This window comes from Cataglyphis hispanica, chromosome 1 (genome assembly GCF_021464435.1).
Source record: "Cataglyphis hispanica isolate Lineage 1 chromosome 1, ULB_Chis1_1.0, whole genome shotgun sequence".
Lineage (NCBI taxonomy): Eukaryota > Metazoa > Arthropoda > Insecta > Hymenoptera > Formicidae > Cataglyphis > Cataglyphis hispanica.
This window is the reverse complement of record NC_065954.1, coordinates 14,434,072-14,452,062: the sequence shown is the minus strand read 5'-3', so window position 1 is coordinate 14,452,062 and position 17,991 is coordinate 14,434,072. Positions and strand designations below refer to the sequence as shown.

The 17,991-nt window shown below is 39.1% G+C and overlaps 1 protein-coding gene across 4 annotated transcripts in view; it reads left to right on the top strand.

Moving 5' to 3' along the window:
* LOC126851574 (dual 3',5'-cyclic-AMP and -GMP phosphodiesterase 11-like) overlaps window positions 1–17,991 on the top strand; it is a 27,552-nt gene extending 9,561 nt beyond the window's left edge. For 2 of the 4 annotated variants that reach the window (XM_050595696.1, XM_050595681.1), the window contains exons 3-16: window positions 11,634–11,886; window positions 12,246–12,621; window positions 12,684–13,067; window positions 13,399–13,647; window positions 13,727–13,837; window positions 13,924–14,021; window positions 14,097–14,160; window positions 14,238–14,473; window positions 14,555–14,654; window positions 14,732–14,986; window positions 15,065–15,174; window positions 15,266–15,671; window positions 15,749–15,832; window positions 15,920–17,991. In XM_050595696.1, the coding sequence (XP_050451653.1) occupies window positions 11,666–11,886; window positions 12,246–12,621; window positions 12,684–13,067; window positions 13,399–13,647; window positions 13,727–13,837; window positions 13,924–14,021; window positions 14,097–14,160; window positions 14,238–14,473; window positions 14,555–14,654; window positions 14,732–14,986; window positions 15,065–15,174; window positions 15,266–15,671; window positions 15,749–15,832; window positions 15,920–16,099 (2,874 nt within the window). In that variant the 5' untranslated portion in view covers window positions 11,634–11,665 and the 3' untranslated portion in view covers window positions 16,100–17,991. Of the gene's footprint in view, window positions 1–1,168; window positions 3,318–11,259; window positions 11,400–11,633; window positions 11,887–12,245; window positions 12,622–12,683; window positions 13,068–13,398; window positions 13,648–13,726; window positions 13,838–13,923; window positions 14,022–14,096; window positions 14,161–14,237; window positions 14,474–14,554; window positions 14,655–14,731; window positions 14,987–15,064; window positions 15,175–15,265; window positions 15,672–15,748; window positions 15,833–15,919 lie in introns of those variants that run through there. The other 2 variants (XM_050595689.1, XM_050595703.1) reach the window with 2 other exon arrangements.

The window sequence follows — 17,991 nt, the reverse complement described above, 5'->3', positions numbered from 1 at the left end:
GATGCCGCTAATTTACGAAGGTTACGGCTTTCCGCTCTCGTAAATGTAAGAGCTTGACGTGTCTTGGGCGGAACACGCAGGCAGATGGGAAAAAAGATGAAAAAGATGATAGAATCTCGAAGAGATTGTTTCTTCGGTCGTGACAGGCACAGACAGAGTAAAGGATTATCATAGAAATTGAGCGGGCGTGTTAAAAGCACGAGCTTAGATAGCGTGGATCGGCCAAGGTTACGATGCGATCTGCGATATATCGCGTAAAGGATCAGATTCACCGTTAATCTGTTATTTCCAACACAATTACATATTTTCTTTTCCTCAAAGAAAATACATGTCGGAATTTCAATAAATAATACATACATAGGGGGAGAATGTGAGCGCGATAAAAATATTTGCATTAATTATGACTGCTAAGGTAATGATCACGCAAGGATGTTAGTCAGTCACGATACATCTAGAACCCGTTCTTTTCGTCGGATCGAATCTGCGGTAAAGTCATTGCTGAATCATCGGACGATACAAGCGGAAAAAGAAGAGTACGACGCGATGATTTACGAATGCGAGGAGTAACATTAATTCCTCGGCGAGTCTCGACGCGCGATTAGAGGGGGAGTAGAGAGTCACGAGCGTTGCTCTCGCGAAACGTCCGCGAGGAGAAATCCGTCTGTTCGCGAGCAATGCAGCTAGTGCTGTTTGGCTATAATGGCGATAAAAGAGATGTTTCCTCGAATCGACTCGTCGACGATGAGTTACAGTTAAACGTGCCGCAGTGACATTTATAATCGCAAAACGCGAGTGTCTTTTGGACCGCGCGAGTCCCTTCCTCTCGACGAGCTCTCGCTCTCTCGCCTCGACGTCCTCAACTCTGCTGACGCGCTGAAGTCATGCTGGGGTCTTATCTCGATGTGTACCGTGCGATACCACGAACGCTACCTCATCAGTTGCATAATCCGACGCGACATGGCGCGTCGGGTATGTACGTACGTGCATCGGCACGGCACGGCACGGCACGCTCACGCGTGCTTATCGCACGCAAGTTTACGGAGTAACAGAGAGGAGAAGCGTGTGCCGTCTTTTCTAGCTTCGCTTTGTCTCTCGGTTTAAAATCGATCTTTTTTTCCTCTCCTTAAATCCACGAGTAGTGAGTAATTTACGCTTCTTTTTTTTTTACTATTTTCTCTTGATCATTCACGCGAACGTCGCCGGGGAGAAAAAAGAACCTGATTTATTTTGACGCCTCCGGCGGAAGAGAGAGATTTATACAATTTTTCGCTTCCGACGTTGCAATCCAATATGGCTGCGATGAGCGATGGAGAAGTCTTGGAAAGGATAAAAATGAAACGCAGACATAACGTATGCGTTATCCGAAAACGTCGTAGCCTTAGATAAATCTATCCGCATCTATTCTCTGCCTTCCGAATAGAACGAAGAAGTGAGAGAGATGCTACTACTCGCTATATAACGAGATCTTGGCTGGTATGGACGATTCTTTAGTTCTCTCTCTCTCTCTCTCTCTCTCCTTTCCGTTCTTCATCTCCCTCCTTCTATCTGGTGACGCGTGCACGGTTAACACGCATTCGTACACGCGCGTACTTATCGCACGAATGTGACGATGCAAGCGTATTATGTACAATGGAGAGCGAGATAAAAAAGTGTATTTATCTCATGTCAGCTCGCTAGAGATCGACGAGACTTCTTTTTTTCCACGAATACGGCTCATGCTCCATGTGGTGATTTTGATTTGTCATTCGGTGTCACATGTTATACACCGATGCGGTTCGTGTTTCTCCGATAAGTCCGCAACATCTCGTCCTCTGATTACGGTCGATAATTTGATTTACCCTGAAAATACTCTACGGTGCAGTGCGGTGTTAATCGGAATTAGAAACTTTGTCTCCTTCCCTCTCTCCCTTCCTTTCTCTCTCTCTCTCTCTCTCTTTCTCTTCCCCCTCTTAAGGTTCGGAGCGTCATAGCGCGTCGCACCACGACTCGGCTGAACTCGACTCCACTCCACTCCACTCGATCAGGCTCGTAACAGTCGCGACTAAACTTGCATGCAGCTCGCCACGTGTTTTCGATGCGTTCTCAATGCATCGCGCGAGCGTCTCGTAACTCGTGAAGCAGCAGAATTTTGCGCCGTGCACGGTTCCATTTCTTCCAAAGCTCGCTCAACGATGTGACTTTCTAGAAAAAAAAAAAAGAAGAAGAAGAAGAAGAAAGCGATCAAGTACGCAGATGAAACGATGAAAACGCGACTTTTCTCACGCGACAACGTTCGCCCGAATTCATCGAAAACATCGATGCTCCATGTCGAGCAATATTCCGTGATACTAAATGCGCGAAAGAGAGAAGAAAGAGTGTACGCGTAGCTCCGGAATCTGACGATGCATACCGAATTCTTCGAAGAATAAACGCGCCAGCGTGAAATCTTACGCGGTTCATTTTACAGCTGTGTGTGTTTTTTTTGTGATTACATGGAGTCTTCTATCTCCGTTCTCGAGGCGCGATTAGAAAATTAGTCCTAAAGGTGGGACGGATTGTAACGAGTTCAGTTGACTTTTCCGTCCGTTGTCGGTTTCCGTCTTGCATCACGAACGGAGAGCGAGTCGGGCAACTCGCGTACATATCAACTGCGAGATAAGATGTGACCAGGGCGGCTTGCAATCGGTTTCCCAGAGCGAAACGAGCAATATTCGCCGAGCGTGTCTGAGCAGCTGTGGGTGATCACTCGTCGATCATACTTTAAAGCTCTCTCTCTCTGTAACTGCAGTCCGGCCACGTGTCGATGTTATCGGATAGAATTCGCACGTAGGGAGCGATTATGCGAACGAGTTCATTCATCGTGCGGATTCCAGCTCGCCGGAAGTGACGACGACTTCCTCGCTGCGTGCTGATAGTGGTGGTGCGCGCACACACACACAGTGTATCCTCCAGAGTGGAGAGTGCATCGTGCACGCACGCACGCACTCACAAGCGCGCGTATAGACGCGCGGAACATACGGGCACGTGCGCGCGCGCTCCAACTCGCGCTGACCTAGAGGAAGCGAAAGGAGAAGAAAGAGAGGATGTCGACTCGCCGCCGAGCGACCGCGACCGCGTCGTGCGGCGAGATGCAGCGTCCTGTTGTCGGTCGACGGTCAGTGGCTCTTTGAAGGTTTCATCTTATCGACGATGGACAGGATCGGTCGAGCATCGGACAACTTTACGGGACAGATCGTTCTTCGTGTCGTTGTTATTGTTGTCGATTCTATTCCTCGACGCCGCGCTCGCCAGCACGATTATGCAGCTGAAGAAAGCGATGCTTAAGATATTCGATCAATGTAAGTCCATCCTCGAAGCTGCACCCGCCAACGTGCGCTAATAATAATAATTTTCTTTCCTTGTCGCTAACGAATCTCTCTCTCTCTCTCTCTCTCTCTTTACCTATAACCGTTGCTAATCTCACCGTATGTGCAAAATTAGCTCGAAAGTCGCCTCCGCTCGCCGTAAGCGTGAACGGTGGGTCCAAATGCCTGGATGGCGCGCATCGTGTTCCTCGTCCATCTGTATGCGCAACGATGCTACGAGACGTGCGTGCATTACGCGGCAACGTGATTCCGTCGTGCGTAGTATGGGCCCCCATTAAAGGCCCCTAGATCGTAATAGCGTAATAACGTAGGGCGCGCAGGTCGAATTAAATTGTAAGACATTGGCGAAAATTTTATAATCTTCGTGCATACGCCACACGAAACTTGACGTCGTGCGTGTAGCGTTATACATCCGGAGGAGAGATATCGTGTTTTAAATGCAGGACTCGTTAACCTTCGCGTTGCATCGTCAATGTAGTAGACACGCTCTCGAGGCAATAAATCTGTAAAAATCCGTGAATTTTATAGTTACAGAAAAAAAGAGAAATATATATATATATATATTTATTTATTTACATCAATACGTAACGCATATGTGTGTGAAGTTGAGTTTCTTTTCTGTTTTCGTTTCTTGTTATCGTCCTTGAGAATCCAGCGCTATCTTTTCGACGTAAACTACTAGGCTACGTAATATATGCTAGTTCGTATAAAAAAACTAATACGTCATAAAGAATCTAAAATATAAACAGTTGGAGCGACCGAAGGAAAGTGAGACGAGCGACAACTTCCTCATCTCTCGCTCTCTCTCTATCTCTTTTTCTCTTTCAGTAATTAAATGATTGGCCCGTTTCCGCAAACGGCGTTGCCTCGTTTGCGCGAATATGCCGTTGCCGATTTTTGATGGGGCGCGATGCTAATGCTCATGATAAGATTTACAGTTAATGATAAGCGCCTTATCTCCGGCACAAGAGAATCGCATAACCTTTGAATTTAAAGTGGAATTTCCATCGCGACGAGAGATACGCGCACTTTTTCGCTTCGATCTGATCCGATATCGCGATTTATCGAGACTGTTTATTTACGCATTTAACCATTACGTCAACAACTCCCGTTATCCGAAAGAATGACAACAATGGTTAATGCGTGTCATCGATTGACTAAATCTTATCTCGTTCTATGTTTTCATACAAGAAAAAGAAATAACAAATAAGAGATGATTTTACAAATCGTGGAAATCGAAATCTATTGTTTAGAAATTTTGTTCGATTTCTAAAATACGCTTGGCCTGATCTCGATATGAGAAAAAATTCCTATACGCGACGAGATAATAATTTTCATATAACGAAGAAATATGCGGGAGGGAAATGTGATCGAGATGATCTTGTTCTTGTCTCCCAAATACACGCAACTAACGGATCGTGAGAGCGCGTGGTCGCGATGACTACCGATTGCAGGAGCAATCGTACGAGACGAATAACGACGGCGCTTATTTGCATTGGCCAAGGTAACCCCCGCTATTTCGTTGCGTAACTTGGCGGATTACAAGAAGCGTCGTCGATTCCTCGATGACATACAATTTTTATGTGCAATTTCCTCAAAGTGTCACGAGAGCGTTGCTCTGCCTTCGATATTCTCTACGTTCCGCATGTGCGATTTAATGAATTTTTCCAAAGAATCTCGATGTCGAATTCCCGATATCTGTCGTTTAAGAAAAAGATTTTAAAAAATCATCCTAATCAAATCTGAAGAATATAGAATGTAATTCTAATTTCTAATTTCGCAATAGACTTCTCTTGTAGGCGTCGAATTATAATAAGTGACCAAATAATTATCAAATGACATAAAGTATCTAAAGTATTAAAAATATATAAATGTTTGCCAAGAGTCTGCGGATAGACTGAATCAACGTTTCTTCTATCCACACTGTAAAAAAAAAATTCAATGAAATTTCAGACAAAGTGTCTACGTTTTTTTGCACATTGTCTAAATTTTCAGACAGAATGAATTTGCCTGAATTATTTAAGATAAAAAATGAATTTTTTATCTTAAATAATTTAACTTGGATTATCTCACAATCTCCTCCTCCCATAGCTTACAAGATGACTTTACGTAACGGGGGTAACTTTTTCACACACATACAAGTGAAATATCGATGAGGTATGCGATTGAAGAGAACCGGGAAAAAAAGCGAGAAAAGTGTAACGCTCTAAACTGAGATATATAGATATATCTCATGCTTGTTGATCGTTTCGTGTCGGCTACGAATCTCTTTTGCAACGAGACGACGTGACGATGCGCACGCGCGCACACGCTCACACGTGTTGGTCGAGTTTAATATAGCTGCGTGTGTCGCCGCCGTCTTGCGTCGCTCAAACGTTTACCTCGTCGCATACCGAAAGTGGAACTCGATGACGAGCTTCCTCTTCTCCTTGGAATTAAAGCTCACTGCGAAGAATGCCGCGTACTTCCTTCAGAGTCGATTTCAGTCTCCTCGGACTTTCAGCTTCCTCAGCTCGAATCTTGCACTGCAAAAAATTTTTCAAACATTCAAACTTTTTCATTTTGAATTTTTAGATCTGGGGTGTCTGGAAAAAATTTCAAACAATCTATCTTAATTGTCAGAGTTGTTTGAAAGTTTCTGAAAGTTTTCTGTTTAAAATTTAGGGGAGTTTGTCTGAAAAATAAAATTCGGTCTAAAAATTCAGGCAAATTCAGACACTTTGTCTGAAATTTCATTCAATTTTTTTTTACAGTGTGGATACAAGAAACGTTGATTCAGTCTATCCGCAGACTCTTGGCAAACATTTATATATTTTAAATACTTTAGATACTTTATGTTATTTGATAATTATTTGGTCACTTATTATAATTCGACGCCTACAAGAGAAGTCTATTGCGAAATTAGAAATTAGAATTACATTCTATATTCTTCAGATTTGATTAGGATGATTTTTTAAAATCTTTTTCTTAAACGACAGATATCGGGAATTCGACATCGAGATTCTTTGGAAAAGAATTAAGCAAATATATCGAAATTCTAAAAATGGATTTTGCGAACTTTGCAGAGATGATGATGGGATCGATCTCGATGGGATTGAACTTTAAAAGAAATCTCAAATGTGTATCGCGATCTAAGCGGTTCGTCTGGAATACCAATCGCAGATTTAAATGAGAGTTCCATCACGGTATGCATTGGTTTTTTAAAAAATGTGATTGATCCTTGTTTAAAATCGCGAACCGGAAATATTCTGGATATTTGCGCGAAATGTTTACAGAGTAGAAATTGAAGAGCGTGGGTAGATGACACGATTAGAGTAGCCGCCTACGTAGCGATAGTTACGCGATTACTTAATTTCGCGGTTATTAATGATATATCGAAGATTCGAAATAAACAACTACAAGATGAGATCACGAATCGACTCAATTCGTTTTTATACACGGATTTGAAAGAAAACGGTAGCATTGAACTTGACGGCAGTGACGACCAAGTACGCGGACTTGGCGGCTGGAGGCAGAGAGGAGAGAAGAGAGTCTGTGATGCTGTCAGAAAACGAAGAACCGGCGACCGGTCCGAGAGCAGGTTTCAACGGCCTCTTGGTGTGTACGTACATTTGAACGCGAACGCGGGGGAATCGACGCCTGGCCAAAAGACGATAAATCCTTTTTTCGCCTCGTCGTCCTTCCACCTTTCGAGTCCTTCGACCTTGCCGCGATCTTGGAACGCGCGCTTTCAGCCGCTTCCGGTTTCTGGGAAACTCGTCCGTCCACTATATTTGCGTCATCAGTTCTAAGAATCCATATCAAATTTGGTTCCGCCAGATTTCTATTTCGCTCTCTAAACAAAGCATCAAATTACGTCGATCGATTAATCGAAAACAGCGAAAAATCTTCCAAGAATTTTCAAGTCTCTTTATTTTGTCATATGCAAATCTCGAATACAAGATTTATGATTCTTAGAAAGTGATTTAGCGGTTTACAGTCTCGCTCAATTTTCCGCTTTTCTGAAAAATAATATGTACATGAATATATGATTAGCTATCGCGAAGTCGTTTCTTGTCGCACAAGTTTACGTTTACAATTTCCTGGCAAATCGAAGAAATCTATAACCGATTTAATTTAATTAGGTTTTTTTAGCACCATTTTTGCATTTACACTTATATATTTTACATTTATATACCAAAGAGATTTTTCAAATATATAATAAATAAATAAGAAAATAAAATAAATTTTCGAACTAATCGATCATATGTTTTTGATTATTCGCATGCCTCATCTCTTCAAGGTCTCGTTTCATAAAATCTTCTTATTAGATTAGTAGCGGCACTTTATGTTCGTAGTAAATAATTCCGGGAAAATTTCTTTAATGATACCTATAATAAGGAATGTTGATCGGCCTGCGACCGGTCGAGTAAAGTAAGTAAGACTGTGACCAGATCGGTGGCGAGCAGATAGGTCAGCTTGGCGCCATCGGACCTCCGGTCGAGGCGAAGGCGCGTGAAGGCCGATCGGTCGGTTTCTTGGCTTTCCGACGTGCCGTTTGCTGCAAGCGTGCGAAACGCCAGCGTGTTCGCCTTTTGTATAACTGTGCCTTTCATACTCGTACATATAGCAGTCTGTCGAGAAAGAAGAGCGTCGTCTATGTATCTGAAAGATGAAATAATCATTTTGAGAGATGCGAGAAGGAAGAGATTCGAAAATATTTGATAAATTATGGATTTATTTACTGGTAACCATACAATTTTCGATACTATGTATAAATTAGCATTTAATTTTTTTTTTTTTTTTTATGAATTTCAAATATACTAGTCAGCGAAAATGTTTACGAATGTCTCTAGACGACGACTGTCGCGTTACGTTTGGAACAACTTTGCCGTATAGATAACTTCATTGGACTTTAAAACGCGTTTCATGATTATCAGCTGACTTGTAAGCTTTAATTTCAATTGTTTGGCTTCTACTATCTTCCAATAGTATATCTAATAGTTATCGTGTTCCCTGTTTTGTGTGTGTGTGTCATCGACGAATAGCGAAAGCAATGACGTTCATGAGAACTCGTTAAGCGTAAACTGTATTCATTATAATCGCGATCGTCCAACACAAAAAGGCGTCGTAACAAAAAGAACAATCATCGCAAGCGCGTCTAGAGATACGGAAGCTGAACAAAATTTCGTGATATCTTTTATTTTGTTTTTGTTCGACGTGATTATTTTATACTTTGTTTGTTTGGTTCTTTTATGAGCATTCATATAAAGGATGTATTTCAACGCATTTTCTTTGAACCTCGAATTTTTTGGACAAATTTTATGAATCGATTTTTTCTTTATAAAAATATTAGGCACGTAAGTCTTGAATTATATGCAATTGCGATTGAAAAGATTTTGGAAAACTAAGTTTTCAAGGAATAAAGAGATAATTATATTTTTCAATTAGATTTTTGAATAAATTTTACTTTGAGATTTAATTACAAAAACGTATGATATTAAAAATTTGTAATAAATAATTTTTCCGTTTGATATCTTTGCTATAGAAAAATTTACTCGAATTTGGAATAAGAATTCGCAAATTAAATGACGTATGCTTTGGGAGAGACACTTCATATAACAATTTTTAAAATGCACGTCGCGTTCGCACTCGCTCGTCCACATAATCCGTAACTTATTTAAGCAGACTATCGATATTCAGCACGCGTTTAAGAATCGAATAGTTCAAAATTGCTAGTAATATCAGAGAAAAAAAAAAGAGAGAAAGAACAAGAGAAAAGGAGAAAAAGAGAGAGAAAGGAAACACGAAAATATACAAGAACATCATATCATTTTTTTGTATAAAATATCGCTAATCGAGCATAATTTAAATATAATTTATCGGAGAATAAATTTTTTTCACCTAAGACAATGTTTGAATAGCAAATTTGTATAATTTAAATTAATTTAACTCTTACAGAATCTTTCAGTTACATTGCAGTAACATTACAATTTTGCTACGTCGCAGAAACATTGTAGAGGAATCGCAAGATTCTGATAAAAATGCAGCGATATTGCGTAACGTATTTACTGCAATTCTACAATAAAAAATTCTTGCGATTTTTCCCGCATGTATTCTATGGAAAATAAGGAAACCTTGAAAAAAAAAACAACTAGGCAATAAGATATATCGATTATTTAAAGATGTTTTGACTGGGCAACAAAACTGTCCAAATTATGAAAAAAAAAATATTTTTTTATATTAATATTGTTTGAAAAATCAAATAAATAAATCCGGATTATAAAAAAAATTAAAGTATCACAAAATAATATGGTTTTTAACGTTTTCGTTTAACGTTTTTTCTTAAAAAAAAATAGTTGTAATTAATATTTTACCTAATTTATGACAAAAACTTTGGATCGTGAATATTCTCTAAAATCAACTGCAAGAATAAAAAAAAAACAAGTACTTTGCAGAAAGAGAGATAATATTTTACAATTTTTAGTAAATAACTTTTAAATGAATAAATGAATTTAAATCAAGTTTACACAAATATTTATTATAGTTTTCTTAATATATTTGACAATTTTTATTTTGTTGACAACGTTTTTTTCTTGTCCAATTTGTCAATAAACGCTACAAATGCAATTTTTCATAAGAATCAATACTGACTTTAAACTTAAATGATTTCCAATTTCGTTAAGAGAATTGTGCTCAGATACTGAAAAGAAATAGTAAAACAGTCTACAAAATTTTCATGCTTTTGTCAATATTTTGACACATGACACATACATCCTTAATGTCACATAATAAATTAATGAATAAAAATAAATAAATGTACAGATTGTCTTGTAGCGCGAAACAGATGGATAAGAAATAATTCTACTTCGAATAATTCGAAAATATAGAACAAGATTTTTCGACTTGTTATATCATGTGTGGAGAATCATTATCTTTTCCAGCGGGGTAATCCAGTTACACACAGAGAGCGCCATGCATTACACTGCGTCGCCGAGAAAGCTAATATTTCGCGCGATTACTCCGCTATAGTCGATTATCGTGGCGACATCCGTACACGACATCAGCCAGTAGTTGATAATCGACAGTTCGAATGAGCAGGACCAATGCGACGTGCGGCAACTCACCCGTGAAGAGAACGCGCGCTCCCGTCTCGTAGGAAATTTACCCGGTATAATCCGTGTCGTGTTTTTCCACGGATTTCGTTTACATTTGGACCTCTCTTCGCTCCTCCAACGATCTCTCGATTCTCCCTCATGGATTTTAAAAAGATATTGATTTAGATAAATGAAAAATGAATATCTTTTTTACAAGATATTTTATATTTTATATCGAAATGTGTGTGATATGTCACAATATAAAATATTGAAGTATTTATTTTGATCGCATCATTTTAATGTAATACTTTTTAATATCATGCGCGGAAGGAATCTATTTATATAAGAATCATACTCATTAAAAGGAAACGCCGATCGTTAAGTTTCGGGAAAAAATTGTGATCTTGAAAAAAATTTCTTTCGGCGATAAACATCCATTCCTTCAAAATAATTTCTTTCCGAAAGACATTTTTATATTATCAAAAAATCATCAGATATATTTGGAGTACAATCACGATAAAAGGAATTGCGTGTATATCAAAATAATCGATGATTGATGGGAATATCCCAGCTGATGAAGGGAAAATTTGGCTTCGATCGAACCAGATATATAGATTGATAAAATCGGTGTAAGAGTCGACTTTATATGGCTGCGAATAAAATATGCATCTTACACTTTGGACATGACGCGCGCCTTACCTTTGCGCCAAGTTGGACGGGAAACAGAGAAGTGCGAGGGGGAGGGGGGAGGGTGACGATGACGTTACCATGTGGTTTTCCTTTGATGTGCAATATCCGCTCTCACAACCGGTATGTCCGTGCCGTGCGTGCGTGCGTGCGTGCGTGCGATGAGCGTACGCATGACGGAATCGCTACGTCGAGAGGTGTGAGCCGAGAGAATAAACCGCTGCCTCGAAATACGTTGAAAAGAAAAACGCATTTTCCTTGCATCTATCAGCTTGAAAGATACGTTACAATTGTAAGACTTCTCCGGGTGAAATTAACATTCTATTAAAACTTTAATATAATTGATACGACTCTTCTTTCGAGAATTTTTCGAATTCTCGATACGTTTTGGCAAAAGTGAGCAAGCGAGGAATTAAATTGTTAATTTGTAACGGAGATAATAGCGAAGGTTGACGTGAAACGAAATGTTCTCGATAAAATGACGAATGATTCCGTTATTAATACGATGTAATTAATAAAAATGCAGGCCTGCATTTGCGGAGCATCGAGGAGCCGAGGATGACGGCGGAAACGGCGGCTCCTTGCGTACAAGGAGTGCAAGGAGCACAGAGCGGCATGGTCAACCAGAGTATGTTGCAACAGGTGCAGGATGGAAGTGGCGGCAGCGGTGGCGGCGGTGGTTATTACTCCTCGACGTCGACGATATACGATCCGGAGTACGCTCGTATGGAGGCTTGGCTCGACGAGCATCCCGAATTCGTCAACGATTACTTTTTACGGTATTATTCTCCCTCTGAATTTATCATTTAGACTAAAGAGATTCGCCCCAGGTAGAAAATGCGCGTTATTTGGACGTCAAATAACGTATCATGCGCGTTTATTATCTGAGGCGCTACTGATTCTTCAATATCATCAAATTTTTACTCGCTCGTCATCATGTTTATTAAATGACAATTGAATCGCTTTGCTGTATGCGTTTATTATTTAATCGTTGTGTTCTTTTTTCAATGTATGTTTTTTTCTTCTTTTTGTACGTATTATTGCACCTTTTTTTATGATATTCTAATTCTTAGACAAATGTTTCCAGAAATTGTAATTATTAGATTTTTACTAGTGTTTTTGGTTTCTGGATCATTAGGAAAGTGACACGACAGACTGTAGACATGTGGCTGGTGTCACACGCAACGCCGACTTCGTCGTCCAGCAGCTGCATGGAGCTCTCTAGCCCGACTCACGCCGGCAACTCGTCCTCCGGACGTGGTGGTGGTGGTGCTGGAGGCTCGGGAGCCACAACACCCGTGCGCAAGATTTCGGCGCATGAATTTGAGCGAGGGGGCCTTCTCAAACCGATCGTCAACACGATCGACGGAACACCGACCTTTTTGAGTGTATCGTCAGGTGAGATGGGTCAACCGTGTGGTGCTCAGGTTGGATCCGGTAATTCGAATCGACCTCAAAGACGATCCAGGCATGAGCTCAGGCATCTCGATGAGAAGGATCTTATTTTCGAATTGGTAGGTAGCTGCGTGAAAGTACATCGTCGAGCTTCTATCCTTAAGAGGTTTAATTCTGTCAGGTCAAGGACATCTGCAACGAGCTGGATGTGAGATCGTTGTGCCATAAAATCCTGCAGAATGTGAGCACGCTTCTCCACGCGGATCGCGGCTCACTGTTTCTTGTCCAAGGCGAAAGAAGCGGTACCACCGTCAGCGTGTCGCCTTCTCAAGTCGAAAATCACGAACATGCTATGAACAACACTAACAACGGAAATCCGCAACGTAATGATCAATCCTCTTATCCGAGGAGCCGGTGTCTAGTGTCGAAGCTATTCGACGTTTGTTCGAGATCGACGTTGCTGGAGATGGAAAAGAAAGATGAAATTAAAATTCCCTGGGGCACTGGAATCGTTGGTTACGTCGCTGAAAGCGGGGAACCCGTCAATATACCAGATGCTTATAAGGCAAGGACTTGGAATTAATGTTTATCTATGTTTTCTATCTAATGAGAGCGTTTTGCATCTGGTCGATTATTATATATAATCATTGAAAATTCTCGATGAAGCATGATAATTTTTGTATCTGGAATGCGATCGTTTCTAATATAAATAAATATGCACGAATATATCTTATCTGATTCTTCTTATCTCTATTTTGATCATCATTAATTGGTGAAAATAATTAATGCATTATTTAGTTTTGTACTTCTAAAAAAAAATCGAACAGAAATATTTTGATGTAATATGCATGGTGTAATTAATATAATGTGTGTAAAATATTTTAAACATGTTTCAGGACTCCAGGTTTAATCGCGAAATTGATGCATTAACGGGATACCGTACGCGTGCCTTACTGTGCATGCCTATTAAAGATTGCAATAGTGACGTCATCGGTGTAGCACAGGTAATTAACAAGCTCGGTGGCGAAGGACAATTCTCTGCGCAGGACGAAAAGATTTTCGCCAGTTACTTACAGTTCTGTGGTATTGGCTTAAGAAACGCGCAGCTTTACGAAAAAAGTCAATTGGAAGTGAAAAGAAATCAGGTGAATTCCGATTTTATTGATTAGAATTACGAGATGAAAAATATATAATTGTATCTTGTCTAATACATATTAATATTAGGTTCTATTGGATCTGGCACGAATGATTTTCGAGGAACAAAGCACAATAGAGCACATGGTTTTTAGAATTCTTACGCATATGCAATCGTTGATTCAATGCCAACGTGTTCAGGTAATTAACATAAACGTTTACTGCAAGAATGAGATGCGTTTATATGAGCAAAAGAAAACGCGTTAGAACGTCATGATTGTTTTCAGGTGTTGCTCATGCACAAAGCTTCAAAAGGCAGTTTCTCGCGTGTTTTCGACTTTGAGGCAAACGATCTCGCTGGCGAGGATTCTGATTCTCGTACTAGGTAAATAAAGGCATTTATAATTATCATTTTGGCTATTTTTTCGATAAATTCTACAAATCTTTTTTTTTTTTGCAGTCCGTTTGAGAGTAGATTTCCTATTAATGTTGATATCACGGGTTACGTAGCGACAACCGGTGAAGTAAGTATTTAGTTCTTCTATCTCGACACGATTGCAAAAAAATTAATGTTCAAGATGATAAAAAAAGCGATTTACAGACTGTCAACATACCGAACGCTTATGAAGACCCGAGATTCGATCCGTTAGTAGATAATGGTACCGGTTTTAGGCATCGTACAATTCTTTGCATGGCCATCAAGAATTCTTTCGGTCAGATAATCGGTGTCATTCAGTTGATCAATAAATTCGACGATTTGCCTTTTACAAAGAACGATGAGAATTTCGTCGAAGCGTTTGCGATATTCTGTGGGATGGGGATTCATAATACGCACATGTAAGTGTATACGTACATCTCTTGAATCTGCTTTTTGAATGTCCAACTTTGAATGATGTATCATGTTTGCTTGTTATTCAGGTATGAGAAGGCTGTGATAGCAATGGCGAAACAAAGCGTCACTTTAGAAGTATTAAGTTATCATGCATCAGCGTCATTGGAAGACGCGCAGAGATTGAGGGTAGGTATGCTTCTAGCTGTTTGTTTGTCAGTATCTTGTAATTTTTTAAACATTTATTATCCATTCTTTGCCGATAGAATTTAAGAGTTCCGTCATCGGTGCATTTTCAACTGCACGATTTTAAGTTTGACGATATACACATGGAGGACGACGAGACTCTCACCGCGTGTCTCAGAATGTTTCTCGATTTGGACTTTGTCGAACGGTTTCACATCGATTATGACGTACTTTGCCGTTGGTTGTTGAGTGTAAAAAAAAACTATCGAAACGTTACGTATCATAATTGGCGACACGCCTTTAATGTGGCTCAAATGATGTTCGCTATTTTGACAGTAAGTCTTTTTTTTAAATGAATGCAATATCGAGATTCTTATTTACGAAATAAAAATATAATTTTTCCGTCTTCTTAGGCTACACAATGGTGGAAAATCTTTGGTGAAATCGAATGTCTTGCACTTATCATTGCCTGTTTGTGTCACGATCTTGATCATCGTGGAACAAACAATTCTTTTCAAATAAAGTGAGCACTATTATTTACTTTCGAATCAATTTACATATCTTTTAATCTCGTTACGAGAAATTTCTTACTTATACTATTTTCTCATTTTCAGAGCCTCTTCGCCATTAGCACAACTATATTCGACTTCAACGATGGAACATCATCACTTTGATCAGTGCCTGATGATCTTGAGCAGTCAGGGAAATCAAATTCTATCGAATCTTTCACCGGAAGAATATTCGCGCGTAGTGAAGGTTCTCGAAGAAGCAATACTCTCAACCGATTTGGCCGTTTACTTTAGAAAGCGTGGCGCTTTTCTTAGTTTAGCATGTAGTGGTGATTACAACTGGGCTTTCAGCGATCATCGAGATCTTTTGCGCGGAATGTTGATGACAGTCTGCGATCTGGCTGCAATTACGAAACCATGGGAGGTCGAGAAAAGAGTAGCCGAGCTCGTTAGTAGCGAATTTTTCGAACAAGGCGACATAGAGAGACGGACGCTCAACATTACGCCTATTGTAAGTAGCATCAATATGTACACAAATTGTTAGATTTTGAAAACTCTTTTTTATGCGAACTTGTTTGAATTTTATAGGATATTATGAATCGAGAGAAAGAGGATCAATTGCCAATGATGCAAGTCGGCTTTATCGATTCAATCTGCCTCCCTATTTACGAGGTGCGCATAATCTGACAAATTGATATCTTTTAATAAAAGATTTTTTTTTTTCATATATTTTATTACTTTTCGCGTTTACTTTAATAGGCATTTGCCCTACTGTCGGATAAACTTGTGCCGCTCGTTGATGGGGTCAGGATGAATAAGCAACATTGGCTAGAAATTGCCGAGAGCAAATGTGAAACAAAGACCTGCACGAATCACGATAGGATGCCGTCAACGTCGGTGTCTGATAACGAAGAGACCAGCGAACAAGCGGACCAATAGTCATTACATTGACGTCACTGATTGCTATAACGCACAAAAAACGCAGCCGTAGCGATCGTTCTATAGTTACGTCAAAAAGAGAAAAAAATACGGGATATAGTTTATCTTTTACAGATCGCCAGTGGCAACTGATTTCCTTGTCTCAATTATCAGGGCTTGTGTCCTGCGCGAAACAGGTGATATACATACATATATACATACGTTATATACATATATAATGTTTATGTGTATAACAGACTACACTACTTCATTTCTGTCAATTAGATTTTTACGGATATGACACAGATCTGGTGATCAAATAGACCAAACATTCAATTTTTTCGCGTTAAACTCGTGTATCTTAATCAAAATTGTTCTGTATATATAAGTTGAAAAAGTTATAAATATGTCGATTGAACGATCTTGCGAAATATGATGAGAAAAATATTTGTTCTCTTTTTCTCTCTCTCTCTCTGTCTTATGTTGTCTCTTAATTCTTTTCCCTCCTTTCGTTTTCGTCATCGTTCTCCCTCCTTCGTTCATCTATTTCTGTCTGTTTGTCTTCCTAGAAACTAAACTGATCAATCTCCATATATGCTACTATTGTACCTGATTGTATTGTACATATATTTACTATAACAGACTTTCGATGTAAAGAGAGAATAAAGACAGGGAGAGGGAGTTGATTCTCTAAAATATATATTGTATAATAGTTTTCGACGCAAATCGACTCGTCGAAGGACACACCTGAATATAACGGCGCCTATACGCGCTAATTAGATTATATATTTGTATACCAAAGTGTAAATTTATATATTGAGATCGATTGCGACTACGGTCAGACGGTAAAATAGTAATTTGAATGGTCTCTGACACGTGCTAATTAATTAATTAGCAGTTAACTGCGGCGGACATGATATCTGCCAGGCTTCAGTTGCTTTGTCTTTGCTTTCTGTTTCAAAGATAGATTCCTCGAATCGATTCCGACCCGAACAACTGTTTTTCGTCTTTGCGTAGAGCTATCATATCTTAGAATAAATTATATAAACATTCAGCAACAAATGACAGTGTCTATACATCTTTTATTATAGTTGTAAAGTTTATCATTTTTTTCGTATGTGTTTTATTTTCTATATTTCAATGTTCTTCCAATATTCAATAATATTTAATGATAAATAATGTATGTTAAACACTTATCATAGATACGACACGTGTGTACGATTTGATAACGACTTGATAACGAGAGAAACATGCATATCATTATGTGTTTGCTGAAACGGGATAGCCCTCATATCTGTTATCATATCATACGTGGAAAGCAGAATGCCTATGGATTATAAGAAGGGACTAATCTCGCATTCGTGTCGTTCGACAAATTTACCTAGCACATATACCACGGCTACGAAAAGACGAGAAACAGTTTAGGCATTTAGTAATTGCATGTGTGATCGTTTACTTATTATAATCATAGGGCGTGATTTCCTCTATATGTTCCTTTAATCCTGCAATCTTTAAAGTGATCTTTTTGTTTATTTTTTACTTTAATATATTCGACTCCAAGCGGTACTTGGTTCTACGTCACCCCCACAAATAACGACGAAACGTGGGATAAAGTGATGAAAATGTAACAAGTGTGATAAAATTTCCTCGTGTGCGTGTAACTGTATAGCACGGGTGTATCTCGAAAGGAGAATGCAAGAGCTATTGTACAGTTATTTTTTGTGTACATTATATCGTGAAATATGGCGCACCTCTATCGTTAACGATAATAACGATGATAGCGCGCAAGTCATATATATTATATATATATATATATATATATATATATATATATATATATATATATTCTACACGAACAATATCTAATATATTAAAATGAAAATAAATTATGTGAACATGTACGTAAAATATCA